We start from the raw sequence: 27,350 nt of genomic DNA on the forward strand, positions 1-27,350 counted from the left end.
TCTTCTTCCCCTCAGTACCAAACCAAGTATATTGCGCGTTGATTATGTGCAATTCTAGCAGATTACAGTCTGTTATCCAGTCATTAAACTCCCTTAATTCTCTATTCTGATAGATACAGTTGAACTTTTCATTCTGCGAGCTAACACAATTGAAGTCACCAACTAAGCATAAAGGTTCTCCCATAATGCAATCCATGATTCGCCTTAGATCTTCCCAAAGTTTCTTTTTCTTATCAAAAGAATGCGGACTATAGATGTTAACCACATGGAATTTATCATTACCGGCATGACTTTTGAAACAAGTCCAAATCCAATCTTGAGCCTGTGCCAAAGCGACAAACTCTACCTCCTTAGAATCCCAACATGTGATTAGTCCCCCTGAGAATCCCTGGGAAGGCTGAATGGAACATTTAAACTTATCTAAAACAAAAGAAGACAACCCTTGCTGCTGAAATTTTGATTCTTGCAGGCAAATGATATTAGCCTTATTTTTAACTACATGATCCCTAAGATTTCGCTTTGCCACATTATTATTGATCCCCCTAATATTCCAGGACAATAGACTGATGAAATTCATTGAATCCTTTACCTAATCACTAAAGACTTCTCTGAGGTAATTATAAAACTTTATCATCAAGCTTTTTAATTGTTTGCTTGATCACCATTTCTCTATCTCCTTTACATGCAAGACCCATATTCTCCGCAGATTCTAATAATGCTAAAGCTTCCTTGACATTACTGTCTGCTACATGTAAGGGGATTATTTGAAGATCACCCTCTACAAGAGTTCTCTTCTTCAACTTACGTGCATTCCTGCACTTGGCACGATTTCCTCCTTTCACTTTAAACTTCACTCCTATCTCAAAGGGGTCTCTTTGAACTCCACTTGCTTTCTTTGGCCTCCCTCTTTTACTTGTCACCCTTAACTTCTTAACCAGACCCAAACAGAAGGTGGATTGAGAACTTGCAATTTGAACCGGCACATACACTTCAAAACTTTCATTATCTAACTGCTCTTGAGTCCCTTCTGAATATGCTCCTGAGCTTGTCAAAATCTGTCTGTACTCAACCAGACTCTTAGCTATTGTATCTGCGACTCCCTTATTGGATATAGACTCACTAGTAACTACATCTGCTCCAACCTTTAGACTTTCCAATTGCACATTATCAGCCAGTTTAGACTTAGAGACTCTACTGTCTGTTGCCTTTTCTTCCAAGTTTATGTCCTTCGCAATAACCCCGTGAACTTCTTTCGAATCCTTAAACGGTATGTGACTACCTACGACATCCTTGACTCTATTTTCTATCCTGAATTCATTTTCACCCTCTGCACTTGAGATTCCATTCTTGCTCTCCTCTGAAAATTTCATCGGCAAAATCTTGTCCTGTAAGGTACTATAATCAGCCACTTCTACGAAACTGATTTTTATCTGCTTGCCCTTATATAACACCTTCATGTCTTCCTTAATCTCTTCAAAAGTCACTGTGTCAATGCAAATAAGCGGGTTGAACAGTTCCCCCAAACTATCATTCTGGTAGGACCAACTAATCCAAACTCCCTAGCGTTGTGTAAAGGCTCTTAAACTTTCCTCTTTCCATGCCGGCATCGGCAGATGTGTACACTCAATCCATACTTGCCTAGTTAAGATATGATCTATTTCTTCATATTTTCTTATCTTACAGAACCATACCGACAAGTCTGATTTCTCCAGATCCTCCCAACTGCTTAGATCTCCCTTAGAAATTAGGAACTTTCTTTTAGACAACCCCATTATTCTATACCCCCCAAGCCCATATCTCTGAATCTTTCCTTCAATACACTAACTTCTTCCTCAAACATCCTTTTTCCAAATGAAGCCTCTTCAGATTGCTTACTATTGCCCCTGGTATTTGTGGTAGCCTTGACTGGGAAATCATTACTCTTTTTCTTCATAACTTGCTCCGAAGTTGGTTTTTTATGAGAAGAGAAGTTCTCATTCTTACCATTGATGGTCATGCTAATTTTACCTCCTAGCCTCTTATCTTGTTTCGCATTACAAATTATCGCCCCTGCCTCTCTTTCATCCATTGTTTTAACAAACCCATAGCGCTTCCCTAGCCTATCTCTCTTCTTTGGAAGAATGATGTCCAAAATGCTCCCACTCTTTCTAAATAAGCTTCAGATTTCTGTCCCCGTAGCCCCATCTGGAATGTTATGAAGGAAAATGGCTGCACTCGAACTCCTGTACTCATTCCTAACCGGGGATCGCTTTTTATATGTCACTTTCGTCCACTCCCCCTCGCCATTCTCACCATCCAATGACACAGTAGGTTCTTGTATGACCTTAGGGCTTAACAAGACCTCATTGAAAGATTTGGGAGGGTATCCTTTGCCAGCTGAATTCCGATTATCCAAACTGTCAAGACTTCTTGTGTGTATCTGTTCTAGTGCATCCCTAATAGCTGCTTTATTTCCAATATTGAGTTGGACTAACACTTCTTTATCAACTAGCCTATTTTGCGCCCAAATAAACTTCAATAGCTCGTCATCTGCATACGATTCCCTCCTAGAAACCCTGCATGATCTGCTCCGATCATCCTCCCGATAGTTCAAATTTTGAAATTGATTTCCGTTATCGCCTCTGGTCTTGAGAGAAAACATGACGCTACAGCAGTATATATTAATATAAATATATGTATATATTATCTTAATACACACGTGTATATATGTACATATATAAATATATTTATATATTTATATTTATATATGTATTAGTATAATTTATAAATAATATTTATTTATTCATTTTAAATAATCAGTTCGGTTTTAATCTAAAACCGGAACCGCAACTATTAGAACCGGTTCGGTTTTTTTATCTACGGTTTCGGTTCGATGCGGTTTTATATAATTCAATTTTCATTGGTTTTTAACGTTTCGGTTTTTTCTCACTCCTAGCGCACAATGCTCAATAAAAATCACATGACACAAAATTTTATTTAAAGACACACATGGTGCATTGTTAATCCTGCGCGTTATACGACTTATACCAAGTTAAACATGTTTAAGAATATTTTATTATACAAAACAACACACCAACCAATTATTGTATCCGTCACCAAACAAAAATTAAAAAATAGAGATAGTGCCGTAAATCCTGGCCCGAAGCCTTGGACAAAAAGTGTGTTAATTTTTCTCGAAGAATGAACTATATATAAATAAACGATTGCAAAAATAATAAATTTGTTTTGAAGCAATGAAAGGAATATTCCTTCCATTATATTTTATACAATTTTAACATTTGAAACACATTTTTGGATGAGTTAATTAGATGGCAAAAATTATTATTTTTAATTGAATTTTTTATGAATTAAATTTCTCTTATATATTTATATTTAAGAAAAAAAATAAAAATATTCTTAACTAATCGATTAAAATATTTAAAAATGTCAAAATTTAAGATATTTTATTAAAAATAAAAGTAGTAATGAAAAAATATCAACATCTAATAAATTTTAATCCGTTCATCATCGATCCGGACATGTGTCTAAATAATTGGAGTCGTTTTACAAATGTTGGTATACTATTTTTTAATCAAAGAGTCGAGTATGTATGATATTATTTCAATTTTAACATTTTTAATTAGAATATGGTGTTAATTAAAATTCAAATAAATTACTATTCCAATTATTCACATTTGCTTCTTTTTTTTCTCAGGTTTGCTTTTAGAGTTAAGTTGTATGGAGTACAAAAAAATTTGGAGTATTGGAGTACAAAGTTTGATAAAATGTAATCTAGTCATCTAAATTTCAATTTTTTTTGTCCAATAATATTTGTAAATATTTGACAACCTGCACATTATGTTCTGCAACATAAACATCGTGATCAAATGGTAGAATAATTATTTTTATAAATCATAGGACCTATGTTCTGCAATATAACTAATAAGCAGAACAATAATCTTAATACTTGTTAAAGTTGAAAGATATTAATGATTAATTGACAATTATGTGCAAGACAACTTATAAATGATAGATTATATCAAAATTTGGATAATCAAAGATATTATATAGGATCAAACTAAAAAATTATGATTCGTACCCTAATACTCCAATGTTTTTATGTACTCCATAGAACTTAACTCTTTGCGTTTAATGGAGTATTCTCTTCACATGAATATCAAATTAGAAAAATCCGCAATAAATCAAAGAAGAAATATAAATTTCTTCTACTATTTATCATCTCACCAAAAAAAAGTGCAGACACTCATCCCTTCTTTGTAAAAAGTGTGCAGAAGTCCAATATGTGATATATAAAGTATTTTCTTAAATAATTTAACATGCTATTAAATTGGGAAAAAAGACATACAACCACATAACGCATAAACTGGGCTGCAGGGGCTAGATTTTCTCAATTTGCGCATCCAGTCGCGGCGAAATTGTAATTTTTGATTAAGATATAACAAATGCATGACAGCACGAGTTCTTGGAAATTCGAGATAGGAAAATATCCATCAAGTGTATACATAACGCAAGGAAGAGTTGCGGGACAATGGAAAAAATTGTATGATATCCTATTTCGAACTTGTGAATATAATAATATAAGACATATGCATATATAGGGTCAGGTGTCACATAAAATCATAATATATGACATATATATAATAGTTCAGGTTCTACCGTTTAAACTTAGAACTATATTAATAGTCATTAACTGAAAAAAAAACTTAAATATTTGAGATTGTATAAATAAATACATTTAAAAATAGTACATATTTAAATATATACATGTTTTCAATCAATGCACATTCTTAATTTTATTAGAACTAACTATGTATTCTAACGAGAAAAAAAATTTCGATCCTTAAGTCATATATATATCTCCGTAGTATGATAAACTGATATATACAAATTATTTTATTATGCTCCTGCAAAATTGTGATATATGGACAAATCAAATATATCTCTTATGATCTTATAACATTGTTATTTTCATATACTGCAACAGAACTCTAACATACGAAGAGCCGGAGTGTGAACGTTTTGACTTTATTTTTTAATTTATATGTACGACAACAGAATCTTGTGTTTTTTTAATATTATATGAGCTAGATATGTACTGCACCAGAATCTCGTGTTTTGTGATATTATATGTACTGCAGCGGAATCTCGTATTTTGTAATATTATATTATTAAAATTGATTGAGAATTACATGTCGTAGATTTGATTTGCATGACAAAGTGCATATATATTAATTGATTGTTATTGTGAGTAAGTAGTAGTTATGATTATCATAATTTTTAATAATTATTTTTATATAAGGTTAAGTAAGGTATCTTAAATACCATGTAGTTGTAATTTATATTTATATAGATAGGCAGATCATGATCATTAAATTCGTATTCATTTAATGGATGTCTGTGGTCAAACAAAGACAACTGAGAAATCACATCAAAGGCTTGCGATCGAGGAACTGCTAATAAGCATGTAATGCATTCAACAAAGGATTACCTCTTTAGGTTTGGATCTACTAAAGCTTTTTTAATCCTATGTTATTCCATCCTTCACTGACATAAATTGCCGCTTTTGAGCCAATTGGAAGTAAATCAATGGAGATATCTTTATCTGATTTAACACCTAAAATCTTTATCCTACACCTAAATATAGCTAAAAAGTAAAGCGAAAGAAGCCCACTATCCCACTCTTCTTTCCCCCCCTAGCGACAAGGGGCCTCGCCTAGGCTAAAGGCTACATTGAATTCTTACAACATAAAAGTAAAGCCGCTGCCCAGCTCTACCTTTATGTATGCCGGAATCGACCAAACGGAACTAGTCAAAACGGGATTTCACATCTGATGAATCTTTCACTCTACCTCCTCTTATTAAGGCCATAGAATGTTCCTGCAAATTATGACCTTCGCCTGGAATGTGAGCAAATATATCATGTCGATTGCTCAACCCTCAAGCAACCTCAGGAATAGGAGGAATAAGAGAAAGAATCTGGAGAAAGTAGGGACTTAAGGGCCCTAAAGTTTCCAGGCTTTCAAATATTGCTACCAGTCTTTCAAGATTGTCTGGGTCTCTTTCGACCAATTTCTGACAACAGAGAAATCACATCAAAGGAGTCTTGCTTAACGGAATCTGGTATGAAGATCCGACAAGAGTTAAGGAAATTTTTAGGGAGCACTTTATCAATTTATTCAGCAAGAAAGGTGTAGATGAGATTTTTGATACTTCCCCCATATTCCACAAGCAACTGAATGGGGAAGAAAAGAGTATGCTGGAAGCAAATATTAACAAAGGTGAACTTCTATATGTAGTGAATAGCATGGACTCAAATAAGAGTCTAGGCCCAGATGGCATGAATGCAGCTTACCTTAAAGAATTTTGGCACTTAATCAATAAGGATGTGGCAGAGGATATTTATAGTAGAAGAGTCCTTCTGGTATGATTGAACTCATCATTCATTGCATTAATTTCAAAGACAAACAATCCTGTTAAGGTCACGAATTTTAGGCTAATAAGCCTGATAAACAGCACGCTCAAAATTATCCTCAAGCTATTGGCATCTAGATTGGGGAGAGTAATGAGTAATATCATCTCAGAAGAAAGATTTTTGTTTGTAAAAGGAAGAAAGATATCTGAAACCGTTCTTATAGTTAAGGAGGTAGTGCACAGTATGGGTGTGGGAAAGGTGGAAGGTTTAATTTTAAAGATTGACTTCGAGAAAGCTTTTGACTCTGTAAAGTGGAGTTTTCTTCTCCAGATTTTTAAAGGCTTTTGGATTCGGGGATAAATGGAATAAATGGGTGGAAATAATTCTGAGCACATTATTGTTGGTATTGATAAATGAGAGTCCGATTGCTGAATTTGGAATAGACAGGGGCCTTAGACAGGGAGATCCCTTGTCTCCGCTGTTCTACAACTGATAAGTGAAACATTGCACGTACTGTTGGTAAAGGCTTCAAAATTGGTCTAATCAAGGGCATTTCTTTGGGTAAAAAACCTGTTTTGTCACACATTCTATATGCAGATGACACAATAATTTTCGTGGATAATAGTTGGCAGTCTTGTGAAGGAATCAAGATTGTTTTGGTATTTTTTGAAGTACTGTCAAGTCTAAGAATAAACTTTAAGAACAGTAAGTTGTATTCGAACAAAGGAGCAAATTCACTTAATTAGACTGATTTTGCTAAATTCATAGGATGTGACTCAGGCACTTGGCCGATGCAATACTTGGGTCATGAAGTTGCTCCAAGTAGTGGATCAAGAGGGGTCTGGAATCCTCTGGTAAAAAAAAATAAGGCTTAAGCTCAGTAGTTGGAAACAAAGAAGCTTGAACAAAGCTGGCAGATTGGTATTGCTGAAATCTTCGATAAATAGTATCCCAATATTTTGGGTGAACTTATCTTTATTACCAAAGATGATCATGAAGAGATGGATCTAGTTCGCAGAAGGTTCTTCTGGGGGGAATATGGCTCATCGAGGTGTCAGTAGAAAGATGCATGTGGTGCATTGGGAGAAAATTTGTAAGCCAAAATCTAATGGAGGATTGGCAATACAATCTTTGCGAAGACGTGATATTGCTCTAATTTCATAATGGCTTTGGAAGCTCAAAAAAAAAGCGGGAATATCTGTATACACGGGTCATTAGGGGAAAATATGTGGAGCGGTTAATAGATGAAATATTCACAGGCTCTCTATGTCATAAGAACAGATCAATTTCGAAATTCGTAAGGGAATTAGCAAAAATTCCAACAGAATTTTAAGACTCAATATGGAGTGTTACTAAGTTTAAGTGGTAGGTAAAGAATGATAAAATCATAAGGTTTTGGAAGAATTGGTGGACCGGAAGCTCGACACTGGCTATGAGTCATGCTCACTTGTATACAAAGTTCTCCATAAAATTTGCTACAATTAGTGAAACTCAATCTCATTGGAGAGGGAGCAATTTGATTCTGCTTAGGTGGAACAGTTATCAGGGTTTGAGATTATGAAATGCAGGTCTTTATTTGAAATTATGAGACAAATAAATTTCAACAATGAAGAAGACAGATTGAGTTGGATGATAATGTTATAAATTCTGTGAAACTCAGCTTGAGAATTCACAATACTCTACAAGACCTTAAAATTTAATTTGGAGGTTAAAAGTCCCTCCAAAGGTAAAATTTTACTTATGGAGGTGTCGCCACGAAATTTTGACTTCATTTACTTTCCCAAATGCTAGAGGTATCTCTGTGGAGTATCAGTGTAAAAGGTGCAACAAAGTTGAAGAGGACCAGAGCCACATTCTTTGGAGTTGTTTCTTTGCAAAAAACATATGGATCACAGTTGGAAACTAGTTAAATGAAAAGATCAATCATGAGGCTTTTCAGTCACTTGAAGACTGCTTCGAGTTAAGGAAGGGAATAAAGCGGGCGTGTAGGGACATTTGTGTAGCAGCAACATTATGGTCCTTATGGAAAGCCAGAAATAAACTTGTCTTTGAAGGGACTTCAATGACAGTTTCTGAAGTAGTATCAAGCATTAAATCAGAAGCTTTTAGATGGGCTCAGGTTGAAAACCTAGTTAATAAAGATTGCGGCAATCTTTTGTGTGTGAGTCCATTAGATGCTACTTCGATATTTGAAGAATCAGATAAGTATTTTAATAGGATGGGTGGATGGATCATGGAAAGAAGAAAATGGGCTACAAGCTACAGCTTTTGGTAGGTTTATGTATGATAGAAAATTCAGTAGACTTTATATTTTCTCTGGTCCATTAAGTAAGTGTTCAGTTTTCGACACTGATGTGGAGGCGCTTTATTTTGTCCTAAGAGCCCATGCAACGAGCCCATGTAAGGATAAGAAATTGGCAGTGTTTGTGGACTCGCAAGCAGTGGCCCATCATTTCAATGTTTGTAAACGAAGCCCTGATGGATTGTTAGATAATTGGGTCCATAATTACAAAGTAGTGTTTATAAATAGATACATGAATTCAGTTACAGATCATCTGGCTTCGGAAGGGAGAAAGAAAATGCATATGGTAGAAGCTTGGGTGAAGTGAAGAGTAATCAATAAATGTTGTCAGGTCATTCATCTATGTGGTAGCCATGCAGAAAGAATAATTATCTCAAGATATGCAGATCTTCTAAAAAAGTCTCTATCAGGTCGTTGTTTTGCTGTGGAAAAGGTGTATTAATTCTAATGTGATAGAAAGCTTGTTTCAACACTCAGAATTAATCAAGTTTTGCATACAGCTTAGTGCAATATGAGATAGTAAATTGGGTGGAGTGTTTTGAGTAAACATAGCATTAGATGCAGCAGTTATTGCAGGTTTGCATGGCTATATAAGGTCCAAACCCTCATGGTGTAAACTGATAAATCGAAACTCCTTAGGAATTGGTGCAATATATCGCGATACAGTAGGTGACTTAAGGTTAATGACAACTGGTGTCATTCCGGGGCTCTCCTCGATTGGAAACCAACTTTGGGCAATTTACGCACCATTGAGAAAGGCAACAGTTCAGGAGTATGACGATGTGCGTCTTGAAATGGATAACTACCAGTATATGTTAATGAAGCATTTCAAGGATGGAGTGCCAGCTTAGGTGTTCGATATCACTGACCAACTAGACATTTTGATCCATGCAGATAATTGGAAATGTGTCGTCTCCTATGTAAGCCCTAGTCATAGTAGGGTTCCGCCCTCTTCCTCGCCAAACTGGGGATGGAAACTTGTGACAAGTTGTACATGTTCGATAGGCCAATGGGTGGAGTTGAAGAGTTACTTGTCTGGAATCAAGGAATGGGGCTTCATCACCCAAACTTCATGGATGTTTTTGTGCTACATGGAGCTCCAGACCCTGTCAACTTCAATGTAAGCATGTTTCTAGCATAGCAGGTGGACGACTTGGGGCTTGGTCAAGTGAATGCTCCCAACATTGCTCAGGTGGAAATGAAGGAGCCGATGGATGGTGTAGTGCAAGATTCGTTTGTCAGAAGCATGGGTCCAAAAAGGTTGCTTTTGGCTCATGAACCCCCTCTTGGTGATATGGATTAAACTGAAGTGAAGACCCCTATCCCAGTCTATAGCAGTGCTTAGGTAGGGTTGTTTTAATCAGTTCTGCATGGCAGGTGTGGTGATTTTAAAGTATCTAGCACTAGTAGTATCTTCTGGGTTTCTAGTATTGTATGTTGTCTTGGTTGATAACTGTTAGTAGCCCTTCGGGCTTAGCTACTTTCCGTTAGTCTGCTGTATTCTCAGCTTTGTTTGATAAATAAAAAATTTGCTTAAAAAAATAGATTTATCAAATCCCTCTTTAAAACAAAAGACTCGTTCGGATGACTGAGAATAACCTTTAATAAAAATTTATTTAATAATACACCGTCATTTCTAATTATTCATCAAATTTTCAACTTATATATATGTTAAAAGGGTTTTAGCAGAAGTTGTAGTTTTATTTTGTTCTTGTTGCTCCGATGCCAACGAATTATGTAAATACAGTGTCAATTCCAATTATTTATTAATTTTTAAACTTATATACATGTTAGAAGGGATCTTGTGGAAGTTTTGGTCGTATTTTGTTCTTGCTCCTCCTTATCAAGTATTGATGAAGGATCACAGTTATGATATATTACAAAATTACTAGGTAGAACTATATTTAAACCGACATAGACATATTGTTGACGAAATTTACAATCCGTCCATGATAATCGTGTAGACATTGGCCCAAAAAGACCCTTTAATTAAAATCAAAAATATTATTATCGGATTTTATGACATTGAAATATGATAATATTAATATAATGGCCAACATTCCAGAGAGTTACTCCTTATATGGAGTTACATAGTGCGTCATTGTAAATCATCAATTTTATTATAAATTCTATTATAGAATACATATAAAACGTGATTCTAATATAGAATATTATAACATATATCTATTTTAAATTATTTAACACTCAAAATTTGATAAAAAAGATATATATTCGAAACTGATTCTACAACAGAATAATTCTGGATGATTATTATTCAGTTATAGAATCATGTTGAGATATTGCTTAATTTTAGATATTTTGGAATAAAAAAAATTTTATAGCTTTGTTTTCGGTTTAATAATATAAATTTGTAATTATATTCCATAAAAAAATATAATATAATATATATTATGTATATATTTATAATGGTGTGATACGTAATTCCATATAAGAGGGTATGTTATGGGGTGCTACCCTTAATATAATAATACAACTTCAATATTTATTTAAAAAATGAAATTTGTTCTTGAGAAATGAAAATTGTATAACTTTGTTTTCGGTTTAATAATATAAATTTGTAATTATATTCCATAAAAAAATATAATATAATATATATTATGTATATATTTATAATGGTGTTCTACGTAACTCCATATAGGAGGGTATGTTATGGAGTGCTACCCTTAGTATAATAATACAACTTCAATATTTATTTAAAAAATGAAATTTGTTCTTGAGAAATGAAAATTTACAACTTTTTAGTTATTGCTTCATTGTTCCATTCTATATATTCACCAATAAAAATACACACGCAGAGCAAACTCTCTCCCTCGTTCTTGTGCAGCGCGCCCTCTCTCTCTATCTCTCTCTCTCTTCTTTTAAATACCCCTGTGCCCTACATTTGATTCCCCCCTCCCCTCTCTCATTCTCTCCCCTTCTGCATTAACATGAACACCTAGTTACACACACAAAAAACACACACACATTCAATAATATATATAATAAAATACATAGAGTGAGCTACAACAGTTGTTTAGCTCACTATTCATACAATGTCAGCTTGCCACTCTGATGATCCTCGCATCCATGCCATCAAATCCAAAATCAGGGTTGTCCCCAATTTTCCCAAACCAGGTTTCTTGAATTTTTTAATTTTTTTCCCATGTATTTTTTAATATTTTTCAAGAAAAATGGGTTAACTATAATTAATTTGATTTATCAATGATTATTACAGGGATTATGTTTCAAGATGTGACTACACTGTTGCTGGATCCAAAAGCCTTCAAAGACACAATGGACTTGTTTGTTGAGAGATACAAAAACAAGAACATTTCTGTTGTTGCTGGTAAAAATTCAATCTTTTTCACTTTAAACTTGTAAAAATTCAATCTTTTTCATTTAGAACTGAGAAAAATTTAATCTTTTTCACTTGGAAATAAGAAAGATTTGGTCTTTCTCACTGGGAAATAAGAAAGATTTGATCTTTTGAGTTGAAACCCTTAAAAATTTGATCTTTTTGAGTTTGAAGGTCATAAAAATTTAATCTTTTTTACTGTGAAAAGGAGGGGTCCTTTTCTCATAAAGTGGGTGTTGGTTCTTTTACTTAAATGCATATATAAGTACACATGTATGTGTAAATTGTAATGTACTAATGTGTGTATGTTGATTGTGGTGCATTTCATCTTCTTGGCTACATAGACACATATGTAGATGAATGTTTTTATGTGTGATTGTGTATGTGTAATGGGAATATGTTGTGTCACAACTTTTCAACTTTTGGGGGAAACTTAAGTGTTACTTTAAATTTTTCGATGGACCCATCATTGTTGTTGGCTGGTTGATACACATTGCCTTGGATCCAAATTTGTATAGTCGTGAGTAACTTTTTGTATGCTCTTATGGAAGTAACTGTGGATTTATGTTGCGTTTGACTATGGTGGGTGTAGTGGAATGTTTCATTGAGCTTAGTACCTTTTCACGAGGATTATGAGCGGCGTAGAGTGTTTTCTGGGCATGTGCAAGATCTAATTTTGGGTGGATAATGGTGGTTGGTCATGGATTCTTACCCAAGCTGGACCCACTTGCGTAATGATGGGTTCTTAGATTGGCCCTATTAATTTTGGTTCCATTATATTATGATGATTTCAACTCTCTGATTCATTTGTCTTTCCAGGTAATGTAATTTTCTTGGATTTATGATGAGGCTTGAGTGCCATTACATTTTTCTGATAACAATCATTGCTGGAAAGATTTTATGACAGGCCTGTAGTCCTCCACTATAATTAGTGGCTTTCTTTGTCCTTACTGGGATAAAATTCTCTCAGTTTCTTGTTACTGCATTTCGTAGGCATCAGAATTTTTGTGTCCTTGTGCATTTGTCAGTCCTTGACTCCTTTCTTAGGGCAATATGTATAAAAACTGCAAGTTTGCTCTCACTTCGTGAGTTGGAGCAAGACCTGCGAAGCGGGAAGTAGCAATGTTTGACATATAATGCAAGTAAAAGAATGGCAAAACCCCTGTGGTTATGTGCTTAAAGCTGACTGACTTTATAAAAAACAAAGACAGAATCCTATTGTCCTTCAAAAGTGTGAGTTTCATCAATTTTTGCTAGTTTCACTGCTGGCATTTTCTGTAAGTTTACGCCCAAGACACTGGTTTAATTTATTTGTGCATGGGGAAGTAAAGGGCTGTAGAGCGTACATGTTGCTTCTATCAAGCCATATTATCACAAGGTAAATCATGAATCTTCTGTCTAATCTGTACTATGTAATCACCCGACATACTACTAACAATATGACCTCAATATCAATTAGAAGGCTTGGATTTCAATCACAATATATATAGAGTTTAAAGATGGAATGATTTGCATGCACACTTATTGGTCATTGTTTTGGCGTTATGCATATATAGTGTAATACTGTAATATTTCTATTTGTGTACTTGCGTGGTGATATTTGTCTTACTTTGTTATGGCGCATACAAAATATATAAAAACTGCTGGTGACAAACTTTAGATTTGATTTTAAAGATAGTGGTGTTCCTTTTACAATATCCATTAGCAGAGTCCAATAGTCAACATTTATATATTAAGTTAATAAACATATTCCTGAGTGCCTTTCTGAATCATCTGATAGCATGTTTCACACTTAATAGTGTATGCAGCTTGAGTAGCGTAGGGGTTATCATTTCTAGTGAATTTTTTTATACACCGGTTCTTTCTCCTCAAATATTTGGTATAATGATTGAACTGCACACTTGTGTGATAAAAGCTATTTCAGATAACACAGTTCCAGTTTAATATCCATTGCCAAAAGCAGAGGCGGTCTCGAGTCATTTTCTAAATAAACTTTACAAAAGGGCACATTGGGTACTTGCTTGATAAATCTGTTATATTAGAGGATTCTAGAAATAAGTGTTATGACTTATTGTACAAAACATGTTTTGAGATGGTAGAGTTTTTATATTTTAATATAAAAATTAAAATGGCAAACAGATAATTCTAATACATTTCCGAAGTCTGGTTCTGTAACCTGACTGAAACAGTGGCATTTTAACTTGAAAACATGATAAAATTACGGATTTAATGCAAAGAATTAAAGTCAAAGTGATTTAAAAATAAAAGCATAGCCATGTTTGTTGCAGACCTATAAGTTCAATTGCACAATTAGCTACATTTGCTAGGGCAGTTATGTAGATAGTTCAAGTAGACAGAATCAGAGAAACTGAGCACTATGTCACAAATAGTGGACTCAAATTTTGTGACTCTGCTAAGTGATAGGTAATCTGTTAAGTGCCGAGATTAGTTTATTTGTTGGGTCAAGTATTTGGTGTAAGTGAATTCTGATGCGCATTTAATTTTGCCAACATCTACCTTTTGACAATAAGGAAACTTCAATCGACGGGGGGAATTTATGGTATTATATTCTTTAACAGAAAATTTCATAGTTTTGTTTTCCCTGTCATGTTTTATTTAAGATTGTATTTGATCCCCCTCTTTCCTCCAAATCCCTAATATATCTGTTATTTACAGGTCAGTTTGGATATTAATGACAATTCTAAGAATTTTACGTAACAGAACTGTTTTCTGTATGGTCATATACCTTTATGCTTTGCTTTGTACACACATGAGATTGCGTTAAAATATCATGCTCTTACTGAGGCTTTTCTAGTTTGTTAATTTGGGATATCATACTGCAAAGTTAAACTCTGGATGTTTTTGCTTTTGTAGGCATAGAGGCTCGTGGTTTCATATTTGGTCCTCCCATAGCATTGGCAATAGGAGCGAAATTTGTTCCTCTGAGGAAACCTAGAAAGTTGCCTGGTATATCTTGTCATCCTTCAGATCGTACTAAATCCTTTTAATTACTGTTATGGTACAATAAAATATGGTTTATGTCAATTATATGTTTGCATACTTCTTCCCAAACTAACATGTTATCTTCCGGATATATTCTAAACATTTATTCCTGATGCTTTTCTTGCTCATATTCCATTTGTCATGTTCAGTAATTTATAAGGCTCTTATATAGTGTTCTCATAATGCAGGGGAAGTAATATCAGAAGAATATACTCTGGAATACGGAAGAGATTGTCTAGAGATGCACATTGGTGCGGTTGAACCTAATGAACGAGCTCTGGTTGTTGATGATTTAATTGCTACGGGTGGCACCCTCTGTGCTGCTATAAGTTTACTGGGTACTTCTCAAACTCCCATAAACAAGAATTTAGTATAATAATCACCTTGACAGATTAAATGGTTTCCTCTGGTAATTGACTCATGGCAATACCCTGTTACTGTCCATTTTAAACTTCAATCCAGATTTAATAGTTTCTTCAAATCACCTGATAAGAGGATATTATAATGTGCAAGGTGTACCATGTTCATTATTCCTGAGGAGCAAACTGTATGATTGTTGAGCTAAATTGTTTGTGCTTTGCAGGTCGAAAATATTATTATTGTAATTATTTTTGTTCTGTGCTAGGAAGCTGCCTTTATATTGTTCTATGTTAAAACTCAAGCGTTCCCCCCTCTTTTCCTTCTAAAACTGTCTCATGCTTTCAGAATACCCACCATATTAATCCTTTTTTTAATATATATAAGACATAATCAAGATCCCTATTGCATATTTTATGGTACTTATATATTGTAACAATTACAAGTGTTGAATTCTATAAGATCTGTAATGAAGCTTATGGTCACAGTATACTATTCCTCTTCATCTACTGCTACAATGATTTATTTAGTAATTGCTTGATACATAAGAATTTTAATATCGTTTCGACAGAACGTGCTGGTGCTGAAGTTGTTGAATGTGCATGTCTGATTGAATTACCAGATCTGAAGGTGAGTTTTCCCTTTCAAAGATTAGCATAATAGTTAAATCCTGTGTTTCTGCTACCAGTTCTACTTCATTTCCACCGGGTATTCTCTAAGATCCTTGTTTAATACTCCATGTATAATGTTATAATACTCACATGTGCACATCGTAATTCGTAAGTGTGATTAGGCACATCTTAGCCCCAAGAGCTAGGTCTCTCAGGCTAGGCTCCTCACTGAACACACCCAATTAATTGTGGAAACATATAAGGAATCGTTCTGGAAGTTTGTCAATAATGTGCGGAAGTTTTTAGGGAATCAATCATTCTTGATGAGTGAGAGTAGTTGCATAAGGGGGAAATAGAGAATTTCTACTTCTAAGAGTTGTATATCTTTATAGGTGGTAGGGATCAGTATATTATCATATCTAATATCTATTTAGTTCCCCGATTTATTACTTTCCAAGGCACCCTTTAGGATGCTTTTCCTGAAATTAGTAATGACATTTTTCCTTAATAGTACTTCCTGCCCATTTATAAGCAGAATATTGCTATGTGTAGAAGTTGGTACAAGTGAGCACTTCATTAGCATTCACTGTTAGCTCTCTACTAAGCATGACAGCCCTATGTGAGCACATGAACTGGGGCTGTATCGGCTTCTTCATGCAAGATTTACCAAACTGTAATAAATGTCTTTTGAAGTGAGTCATGATGAGAGCTGGTTGCATCATGTTTAGGACTGCAAATTTATGAGGGGAAGTTTCTGCAGTTATATTGATGCTGAAGTCTCTTTGCTTGCATTATTTGATATCAACTTATCTAGTGCTTGCTGCCTAATATCATCGCATTAATCTGGATGCACATCTATACGAATGTGGCACTGGGACTAAGTTTAGTTGAGAGTTTTTGGACTAGGACACTTCTATGACTTTTTATACTTTTCACATGTCAAAGAACTGTAACATTTTGGTAATTAGCCTTAAGAGAACACCACCAGCCAGAATTTAAAAGTGTGTCATCCCATTATTCTCATCTAGTACTGGAGGCTAAACTATAGTCACGAGTTCAGAATTACCAACATATATACCAAAATTTGCATTTCCTATTCAAATCATCTTCATTACTTTTATAGCACAATAATTTGAAAACAGTAGGCTATTTTAGCAAACTACAGAAACCTAATAGTAAAATCAGGTCAGGATAATTAAGTAAAAAAATCAGGTCAGGATCCATGTGTTCATATTTACAGAGATATGTATGATTTAGTATAATAGAAGTATGTTTTAGATCGGAGTCATGGTAGGTATGCATGATCTTGGCATATACCAAAAGTGTGAATTTTGTATTGGAAACATGCTGCTAAGTTGTTGAGCTCTTGTGTTTCTTAGTCAAGCAGAGAACTCCATTGTTGCTGGCATTACTCTTCAACCTTTTCTTCATGGTAGTTGGTCTGCATGATTTTGGCATATACAGGAAGTCTAAATATATGTATTAAAAAGTATGTTGATAAGTTTTCGAGCTCTTGTAGAGCTCCGCTGTGGCTAGCTACTTTTTAAACTTTGCATTGCGAGTATGTTAGCATAGCGGAAAGCATTGCATGTACACCAATTCACAACACTTGAGCACTATTACCATTATTTATGGCATGGCAGCCCTTATTTCGGCTAAAAATATTATATCAGTTCAGCTTTTGGATGAAATTACATTTACCTCTGAATTTATTTAAATTAAGTGCAGCATACCTTTAGTTCAGGGAAATGTTCTTATTGGCTAAACTAAATGTTCAAAGTTATTCCTATAATTAGTTCAGGGAAATCAAATAGTGGTCTAGTTTACGAGTTCAGGACCTAGTGGAATAATGCAAGTTCTCTGGAGAGGTTCATACTGCAACTTAATGTTTTAGGAGGTGTTTGAGAACATTATAGAGCATAATGATTTTACAGAAGAACTATTTACGATTATAGCTTTCTGAAGTGTCACTGTGGTTGATACCTACATGGAATGCATAATGATAATGCAGAAGCTAACTTCTCAATGATTAGTTAGCGAAGCTGTTACTGCTAGGCAAAAACTGCCTACCACAGAGCCGACTCATGAAATATGCGCTTTTGGATCAAGCTGTGCAGCAATTGGTGTTCAGTTCAAGGATCTAAGTGAACATTAATTTGTCCTTGATGTTAAGTATGATAGTCAGGCCTAAAGTGCTGCTGACTTGGTATTACAAGTCTATTGCAAGTTCACTTAGACAGTGTTTACTGGGTTAAACTTGCTCCACGTCTGTGACGTTAATTACTTATTCAGTGTAGTTTGTTCCAATGATCATCTGAGCCTGGTTCAGATAATTCAACTCTTTTTTTTAAAAAAAAATTTGTTTGTTTAAAAGCATGTAGAATTTGTTATACTGAGCATGAAGTAGTGTAGTCAGCAGTTCTTAAACTGAATAATTTCAAGATTCCTTATATATATTGTGTAGATTTTTCATCAAGGTACTTTTTGTTTGTGGATTTTCAGGGTCGTGAGCGGTTGAAGGGGAAGCCATTATATGTTTTGGTGGAATCTCATTAGCATTGGAACAGGGTGATACGGTTTAAGTTACTATGATGCAGCATGCTAATTTGTACATTAGAGGGCCGCCATCTACGGCCATTTATCTCTATGAATAACTCCCCTCATTTGTTCTCTCCCATTTTCTAAGTAGTAATGAATTCTTAAGTAGTGATGAATCCTTAATTCTCCAGAGCCCTTTAATTTATTGCGAGATGAATCATTAAGAGCCTTTAATCCTTTTTAAGGTTCTTGCAGATCCGAAAAATTATTAAGAGTTTTATCCTATTTAAGGTTCTTCTAGTTCCGAAAAATCATCAAGAGCCTTATATTCTATTCAGGTCATGTAGGTGTGCATTGTAATCTTTGGGTGGATATTGTTATCATGTTTAATTAGACATGGTAAGCTGGTCTAAGATAAAGGGCATCGTAATCCTTGCCTAACACAGAAAGCGGTGTTTACACTTTCACATTACTATACTGTGGAGTGTGGTCCAAATTCTGTCTTAGAGATGCGGGTATGATCCTAACATATCTCTTAAAAGGTGTTTAGTAACACTCATTTACTATAGCATGCTTTTGCACTCTTGAAGTACTGCTTACCTCAAATCTTCAGTTAGATTTCTGGAAAACCTCGTAGTTCAGCTAGCCCAAGAGACTAGATTCACCTAATTGATCATCATTACTGGATTGCTGCCTTGCTAGTACATTCCCCACTTCATCAGATTCATATGTAATTAGAACTTGTCATATATCGTGTTTTCCCTGGCTTGTGACATCTATTTTTGGTCCCCAGTGCTACGCAACCTTAAGAACTTTGCAAAAGGAATAATTTAGAGCCTTGCTCAAATTTTAAGTTGAGTCTGCTTGTGACTTGCAGGCTTATAGCTACTTATTGCTGCTATTGCAGTTTCTTTGTGGTCCAATGTTCTGATGAAGGTTGACAAATTTACCACCTTAAGCATGACCCTGTAGAAGTTTACAACTCTGTCGTTTTGTTCTGAAGTCTTTCTCTAAGACAAATATTTACGGAAATAACTACATAGTACAGTACCGATAAGATCTGCGTACGTCTCATTCTTAATATGTCCAACCCGTGACTCGTGAGCGAAATATACTAGATATGTTTTGGTTTCGTATTCCTTTGGGTGTACAACATTTGAATCTACATGGTCCTAGGCTCCTAGCAGTATTGTATGGAGTAGCACAGAATCAAAAGAATGTTCTTAGATGGGCTGCACTTGTCATGACATGTGAATGGCATTAATAACAAGAAATTTGGTAGAATAGATGGTAGTAGTGGTTAGAGATGTTCAAAAAATCTGAAATTCGAAATCCGATCCGATCTGGAAAAGTTTTTGAAAAACCCGATCCGTAAAAAACCCGGTCTGGCCCGGCCCGGTCCGAGGGCCTAAAACAGGCCTAGTATTTTCAAAAAAATCCGGATTTTTGAAAAATCCGGGCTTTTTATAGCTAAACCAGGCCTAGTATTTTTCGGAAAGCGCGGCTTGGCCCGATTTTTAAAAAAGCCCGGTCCGATCTGGTTTCAGAAAAATCCGGATTTTTTTGGCTCGTTCTGGATCCCGAAGAGATCTTTTGTGCATCTCTAGCAGTGGTAATGAGACAAACTAACTTTACTGTTATGATCTAATTAGATTTACCCTAAGTTCCCAATTGACCTCCACTTCCTTCCGAGCATGGGTGTTTAACATTTAGTATACCCTCAACCGTATCCTTTAATACTAACATTCTCTTTGATTAACGAATACCACCCGTCCCCGTTAACAAGAGATCGAAAATGTAATCCAATGAATATAGCTCATCCTCGTTATTTTAAAGAGATCTGTCGAGAATCGATCCATCTAAAATTTTAGATTTTTAAAAAAAATCCCTAATAGATCTTCTATTATATTTTAACACTTTCCTCATTTTAAATCTCATTTTTTGGATTGAAGGGTGGAACATGAATGTCTATTTCTGGGACAATTAACGTTTGCATGTCCATACTAGAGTCGGAATTAAGACCTTTGTCATCCGAGTTATGATATTATGTTGAAAATCCCTTCATCTAAAATCTTAAAGTGTTAGAGAAAGATCGGAAATGAATTCTATACTATGTTTTAATAAGATCGATGATATAATTAAATAAATATTAAATATTTTTGATGACTTGACAAACATTGGTAGTTTTTTTTTTTTTTTTTACTAATGTGGCTTATAGCCTTACAATTTGAGTATCTGTTCCAAGATATTCTCGAGGTGAGCCGAGTCGAATCCAAAACCTGATCCAACAGAGGATAAACCTTAACCACTGGGCTATCCAATTGTGCTCAACCTTGGTAGTTTTGATAAGAAGAGATCGAGGGTTTTCGATTTATAATTACACCACACGGAGTTGAGGTGAGGAGTCAGTGTAACGGGGGAATGGAGTGTCAATTTCAGCAACCAACCAACTTAGGTGCCTAAAATAAAATAATGAAAGAAATGTTTTTGCCATATAAAGTGAAGAAACAAATAAGATAACACTAAAACAGAATATTTGTTTCTTCAAGTTACCACATCATTTCTAAATCTAGATGCCAGTTGATGTCGTGCTTACAAACAAAGTTGCACTCACTTACCCATCTAAGCTGTAAAGCTGATGTTGTAATATTTATACACAAATAATCTGTATGTATCGTGTATGGGTTAAATTGTTTCTTTATCGTGCTTTTTCAAAGTTATCTTTCATTATTACTCCTCGAGCAGTTATCCTTGGAATAGTTTGAATAATTGGATTGATGGTTAATATGTGGTTAATATCAAATTGGTCACTGAACTTAAAACGGTATCAAGATGGTCACTGAAGTGGTCATAAATATCAAACAAGTACCTTGAAATATAAGTTGAAGCAGTAAAAGTATTATTTATAAAGTTTTACACATTATTTTTGAATATTACCAAAACTAAGTAAAAGGTTATGACTTCTAATATTTATGATAATATATTTAGATTTTATCAAGTTTATTTATTATTTATTTTTAATTAAAACAAAAAAATAACTATAAAATAAAATATAAATAATAAATAAACTTGATAAAATATAAATATATTATTTTAAATACTAGAAATCATAACCTTATAGTTGGTTGTGCTAACATTTTTTTATAGGGTTAATTATCTAGTTGGTCACTGAAGTGGGCTTAATGTATCAAGTTGGTCACTGAACTCAAAACGGTATCAAGATGGTCACTGAAGTGACCATAAATATCAAACAAGTACCTTGAAATATGAATTCAAGTAGTAAAAATATTATTTATAAAGTTTTACACATTATTTTTGAATGTTACCAAAACTAAGTAAAAGGTTATGACTTCTAAATGATAATATATTTAGATTTTATTAAGTTCATCTATTATTTATTTTTAATTAAAACAAAGAAAATAATTATATAATAAATTATAAATAATAAATAAACTTGATAAAATATAAATATATTATTTTAAATACCAGAAATCATAACCTTATAGTTGGTTGTGGTAACATTTAAAAATAATGGGTAAAACTTTATAAATAATATTTTTATTACTTGAACTCATATTACAAAGTACTTGTTTGATATTTATTGTGACTTTAGTGACCATCTTGATACCATTTTGAGTTCAGTGACCAACTTGATACATTAAGCCCACTTCAGTGACCAACTTGATAATTAACCCTTAAAAATAACGTGTAAAAGTCATATTTCATGGTACTTGTTTGATATTTATAATGATTTTAGTGACCATCTTGATACCGTTTTGAGTTCAGTGACTAACTTGATACATTAAGCCCACTTCAGTGACCAACTTGATAATTAATCCTTAATAGAAATTGGAACATCAGATTCATGTGGTAATATTGGTGAACAATCTTGTATGAAAATTTCATCATACTTGGAACGTTGATCATTTCTTCTAACCTTCTTGAAATACTCGTTTTTATATTTCTCATTTCGTTATCACTCACAGTCCAAATGTGTTCTAGTTACCCCATTCCCGTAATTTTTATTGTCACTTCTGGTTTCCGTTACTACTCATCGACGATCAAAACGCCTCCTAATTTCTGTACCCTTCATTCTGATGCCTGATTTTCATGTTCATAATTCAAAAGCTTCCGATTACAAACATACTCCCTACGTCCCACCATATTCTTTACAGTTTCCTTTTTGAGCCGTCCCATCCAATTCTTTACATTTCAAAACTTACCAAAAATAGTCAATGGGTCCACCACTACCCAACTTTTTCTTCCTTTTCACACTACTTTCACTATCTCCCTTTTATGCATTAAAAATTAATGGGTCACACCACTTCACCCACTTTTCTTTCTTTTTTCACTACTTTATACATATTTCTTAACCTCCGTGCCCAAACCAAACGTAAAGAATTGGCTGGGACGGAGGGAGTACAATATAATGGGTAATAAGTTGTGTCGCAAATACTCATATTATAATTTTATGAGAATAGGAAATAAAACGAATGACAAATCATCAAGTAGTCGTTTCGCAGGGACAAACGGATGATAAATTACATCATAAATAATCATAATATTTCCTATGTTTTCTTTTGTTTGACATATTGATTTTGTCACATAATTTTAATTGTTTTAATCGGACAGTTAAAAATAAAATAACAACGAGAAAAAAAGCGGAAGTATGCATCGGATAATGAGATTCGTCAAGTTTGATGTGCAACTGATGTATTAGAGACTTGAATGGAGATTAATGTGCTATTAACTTTATGTTATAACTTTATGTTAATCTCATTAAAGGTATTAAAGGTGTTAATAACTTGTAAACGTTACAAATTCTATAGGTTTAACTGCCTTTCAGGTTTGGTTACAAAAAATGAATGACCATATTAAATAGCAAATTTTTTGACTAAATTATAAGTAACAAATATCTTTATGGAAATATAATTTTTGACTCATTCAATATCGCATAACACGTATAAATTCCAAGAAATCTTGTAAAAATATCGAACAATACAAATAATTTGGATAGAAATTCAAGAAATATTATAACATTTTCGAACGACACAAATAACCAAATTATGTGCCAGAACCGAATTATTCCAAACCAAACAAGTCTATTTACAATCCAAAATCAATCTGATAAGTCAAGAAATTTTACTTAAAATGAGCTGTTACATGCGAAACATTTATCAACCCAATTTTCTCTAATTCCAATTCAAAAATTCAAGCTTCATACCAAAGAACAAGCTGAAGAAGTTAAAATGTTAAACGGTAAAAAAATTAATAAAACCAGAGAACAAGACGTAGAGAAAATTGGTGTTGATAAATGCTATTAGTAGATAAGAGTGAACATAATATTCATATTTTTACAGTTTGTAGATAATGAGAAAGCAAGGCAATACCGCATGAGAATCGAATACTAGCAACTCGTTGTTTTCCCCACTCACCGAGTCACACCCAACTCGGTCCTTGGTATCGAACCCGACCCGTTTCCGGATCCGACCCGCTATGACCCGACAAACCATCATAGCTCTTCTGCCCTTCCCACCTCCGGCGCTCTCGTGGGCCCCACCGCTGCCGGAGAAAGTGCATATCGCCGCTCCTCTGCCGGCGTGGAAGGTCCACGCGCCGCCGCAAGGGTCGTAAGGGCCACTGTTGGTGGGCCCCAAGCAATGGAAACGCATAACTTCATTCCCATCCGCAACACACCGCGCGTGGTCTTCACTGCCGCCTTCTAAACCGGCTTCCACCGCCTTCGCCTTCACGATTTCTCGATACTCCTCGAACCGGGTCACCGTCCGGGTCAAATTCTGAACCTTGAACACCATTTCGATCCGACCCGAAAACGCTTTTGGGCTCCAACTCGTGTGAAATATTATCTCCACCACATTCCTCGACGGATGACCCTCCGGCAACTCCGTCAACGCCGGGAAAAACGCGTCCGGCGCGTGACGGTGGCGCGTGAGCCCACTCGCCCTGACCCTCCCCCTCCCACCCACCAAATTTTCCCCATTTTCATTTTTCCTCGACCCCACCTTCTTCAAATCCTCCGGCACCACCTTCACCGGCGCCGGTGCAGTTTTATGCTTCTTCGACTTATTCTTTCTATTCTCCACGACGTCGTTTAAACTATTAACACTCTTCCTACAACTAGCAGAAGGCGATATAAGACTATGATAATGCTGTTTAGATGAATGCACAACATCATCAACTGCTCTTGACTTGCACTGCAAAGATTTAACCCAACCATTAGTCATTGCACAAATCTCTCTCTCTCAATCTCTCCCAATCTCTCTCCCTCTCTCTCAATCTCTCTCTACATGCACATTTTTCTCTCTCAATGTTTGTGTAAGGACACACATGTAGAGACTTAAACGTGTGTAATGTACATGTATGTGAGTTTATATATTAAGGTTTGAGGTGGTTGCAAGAGATGAATGGGAGACATGTCACAATATTTAACACATATTACGGACTAAGTAAAAAACAAAAGTAGGTAATTAATTTTGTTCTATTCACTTGATGTTTTTCAGCCATTTTCACAAAATAACAAAACTAATTTATGGTAATAATTAATGTGAAACTTACTTTTATGATTTTGGTTAAATTACACCCCATCTCTTCTTCTTTTCTTTTTTCTTCGAAAATTGTTATATATTTTTTAAAAGTATAGTTACACAAATACATATTTTATATGAATATGATTAGTAACTTTAATAAAATCGACACAACTTGTTATATAAAATTATTTCTCTCTCGCGCGCACACATATATATAATCAAAATTAACTTGCAAAATAATTATAAATATATATAGGAGAAATAGAATATGTGCTTATATGTCAAAAAGAAATTTCCAGGAGTGTCGATATTAAATTTAATCAATTAAACATCTCCTTGTGATTTAGGTAAATTACCGGTGTACCCCGCTGAAATGTACATAATTACTCACGTGAATACCTGCCTTGTGTATTCATCACAATTCTGAAGAGCCTGGGAGGCAGTCTCATAATACATGAGTACTCCTGCATATATAGCTGAGAAGACAAGAGAGACAAATAGAAATGTGAATAAATTAAAATATGCAGCAATAATTTTTGGGCAGTATATGAAATTTAATCATTTGCAAAATTGTATACATTATTTTATGAATAAATAAATTCAAGTGGCATTCATAGGTACTTAGCAAAAAGAATGTGGGAGAAGATAGACAAATCAAAAATGAATATAATAATATGTAATTAATTAAATTTAGGAGTACATGAAATATATTATGTCATTTAGCAAAAAAAAAAAAAATATATATATATATATATATATTATGTCCATCAATATAAAACAGTAGGATGGGGCGAAGATAGATAAAATACAAATGAATAGAATAATGAATAGAATAACATATATTAATTAATTTTAGGAGTGCATTTAATATATGAGTACATAAGAAGGGACCAGAGGAAAGGAGAGACAAAATAGAAATGAGAATAAAAAACTGCATTAATTAGTTTTAGGAGTATATGAAATTATCATTTTCATGGGACCTTCCTGTTATCTCTGAGTTGGTACGATTTTCAATGGCCCGCAAATATAAATTTGTTTGTGGTACCAACATTGTTTCTTTGTCCTCGTGAAGAAAAAAAGCATTGTTTATTTGTCATCAAATAATTTATTCTGGAAAATGAGATTATTTGAGTATGTATTTAATGTATAGATTTAAGGGTTAAATATCAAAGTAGTTGAAGGCCATATATCACTTTGTTGGGGTAATATTTGTATCATTTAAATCATAATAAATATTAATTAAGTACCTCTAAATACGTCTAAATATGTATTTAGGGAATAAAAATAATTTTTTATAAAGCTTTATACATTATTCTTAAATATTGCCATAATGAAGTAAGAGGTTATAATGAATTATATTATTTAGGATATATATTGAGATTTTATCAAATTTATTTATTATTTATTTTATTTAAAACAAAGAAATGATTATATAATAAAAAATAAATAACAAATAAATTTGGTAAAATCTAAATATTTATCATAAATAAATATTAGAAATCATAATCTTTCACTAACATTCAAGATAATGCGTGAAATTATATAAAAATATATTTATTAACTGAACTTATATAATTTAGAGTTACTTGATTGATATTTATTATAATTTTAATGATTCTGTTAAAATAGGTGAACAAGAAGGTGATCACTTTGTAATTTAAGCCATAAATTAAAATGTTAAAATTATATTAAAAACATAGGAAACTTTTAACCACGCCCACAATGTTGATTCGGTTAAAAAGAGGACTTCAGACTTGTATTCTTGATCACATGTTCTTTTCGACTTCGAAGACAAGAAAATTTGTGATTATGTATCCGTTTTAAAAAGACTAGATATCATATCTTCTCTCTAAATTAATATAGAGGTAATTAACCTATACCAACAGGCCTACTATAATTTATTTTACTTTTATTGTCAGCCAAAAAAACATAAGTGATCTAATGAAACATCACTCCCTCATTTCAAATTAGATATCTACATAGATATTACACATATTATATAAACAAAAAATCATAAAAAATTTACACATATTACATAATAAAAATAAAAAAAACATTATTATAAAACATACATAAATTACTTTAAGCATACTTTCAGAATTTTAGAATTACATAAAAATAATTTATTATATCTACTTAATATTAAATCAATTTAATCGATAAAAATCAAAAGTGAACATATAATTTGAAATACAAGAAATCCTTAATTATACTCCCTCCGTCC

At 33.8% G+C, this 27,350-nt stretch overlaps 2 protein-coding genes across 2 annotated transcripts; one reads left to right on the forward strand and one right to left on the reverse strand.

Moving 5' to 3' along the window:
- Positions 1-11,534: 11,534 nt before the first annotated feature.
- Positions 11,535-18,878, forward strand: LOC108206059 (adenine phosphoribosyltransferase 3). The gene is made up of 6 exons (XM_017376233.2): positions 11,535-11,849; positions 11,950-12,060; positions 14,944-15,036; positions 15,261-15,410; positions 16,001-16,059; positions 18,543-18,878. Exons 1-6 carry the CDS (start codon positions 11,768-11,770, stop codon positions 18,594-18,596), a joined length of 549 nt encoding a protein of 182 aa, XP_017231722.1. The 5' UTR covers positions 11,535-11,767; the 3' UTR covers positions 18,597-18,878.
- Positions 18,879-23,670: 4,792 nt separating this feature from the next.
- LOC108208104 (uncharacterized) lies at positions 23,671-24,989 on the reverse strand. The gene has a single exon (XM_017378589.2). It carries the CDS (start codon positions 24,821-24,823, stop codon positions 23,933-23,935), a length of 891 nt encoding a protein of 296 aa, XP_017234078.1. The 5' UTR covers positions 24,824-24,989; the 3' UTR covers positions 23,671-23,932.
- Positions 24,990-27,350: the final 2,361 nt, after the last annotated feature.

Source organism: Daucus carota, chromosome 2 (assembly GCF_001625215.2).
Source record: "Daucus carota subsp. sativus chromosome 2, DH1 v3.0, whole genome shotgun sequence".
NCBI lineage: Eukaryota > Viridiplantae > Streptophyta > Magnoliopsida > Apiales > Apiaceae > Daucus > Daucus carota.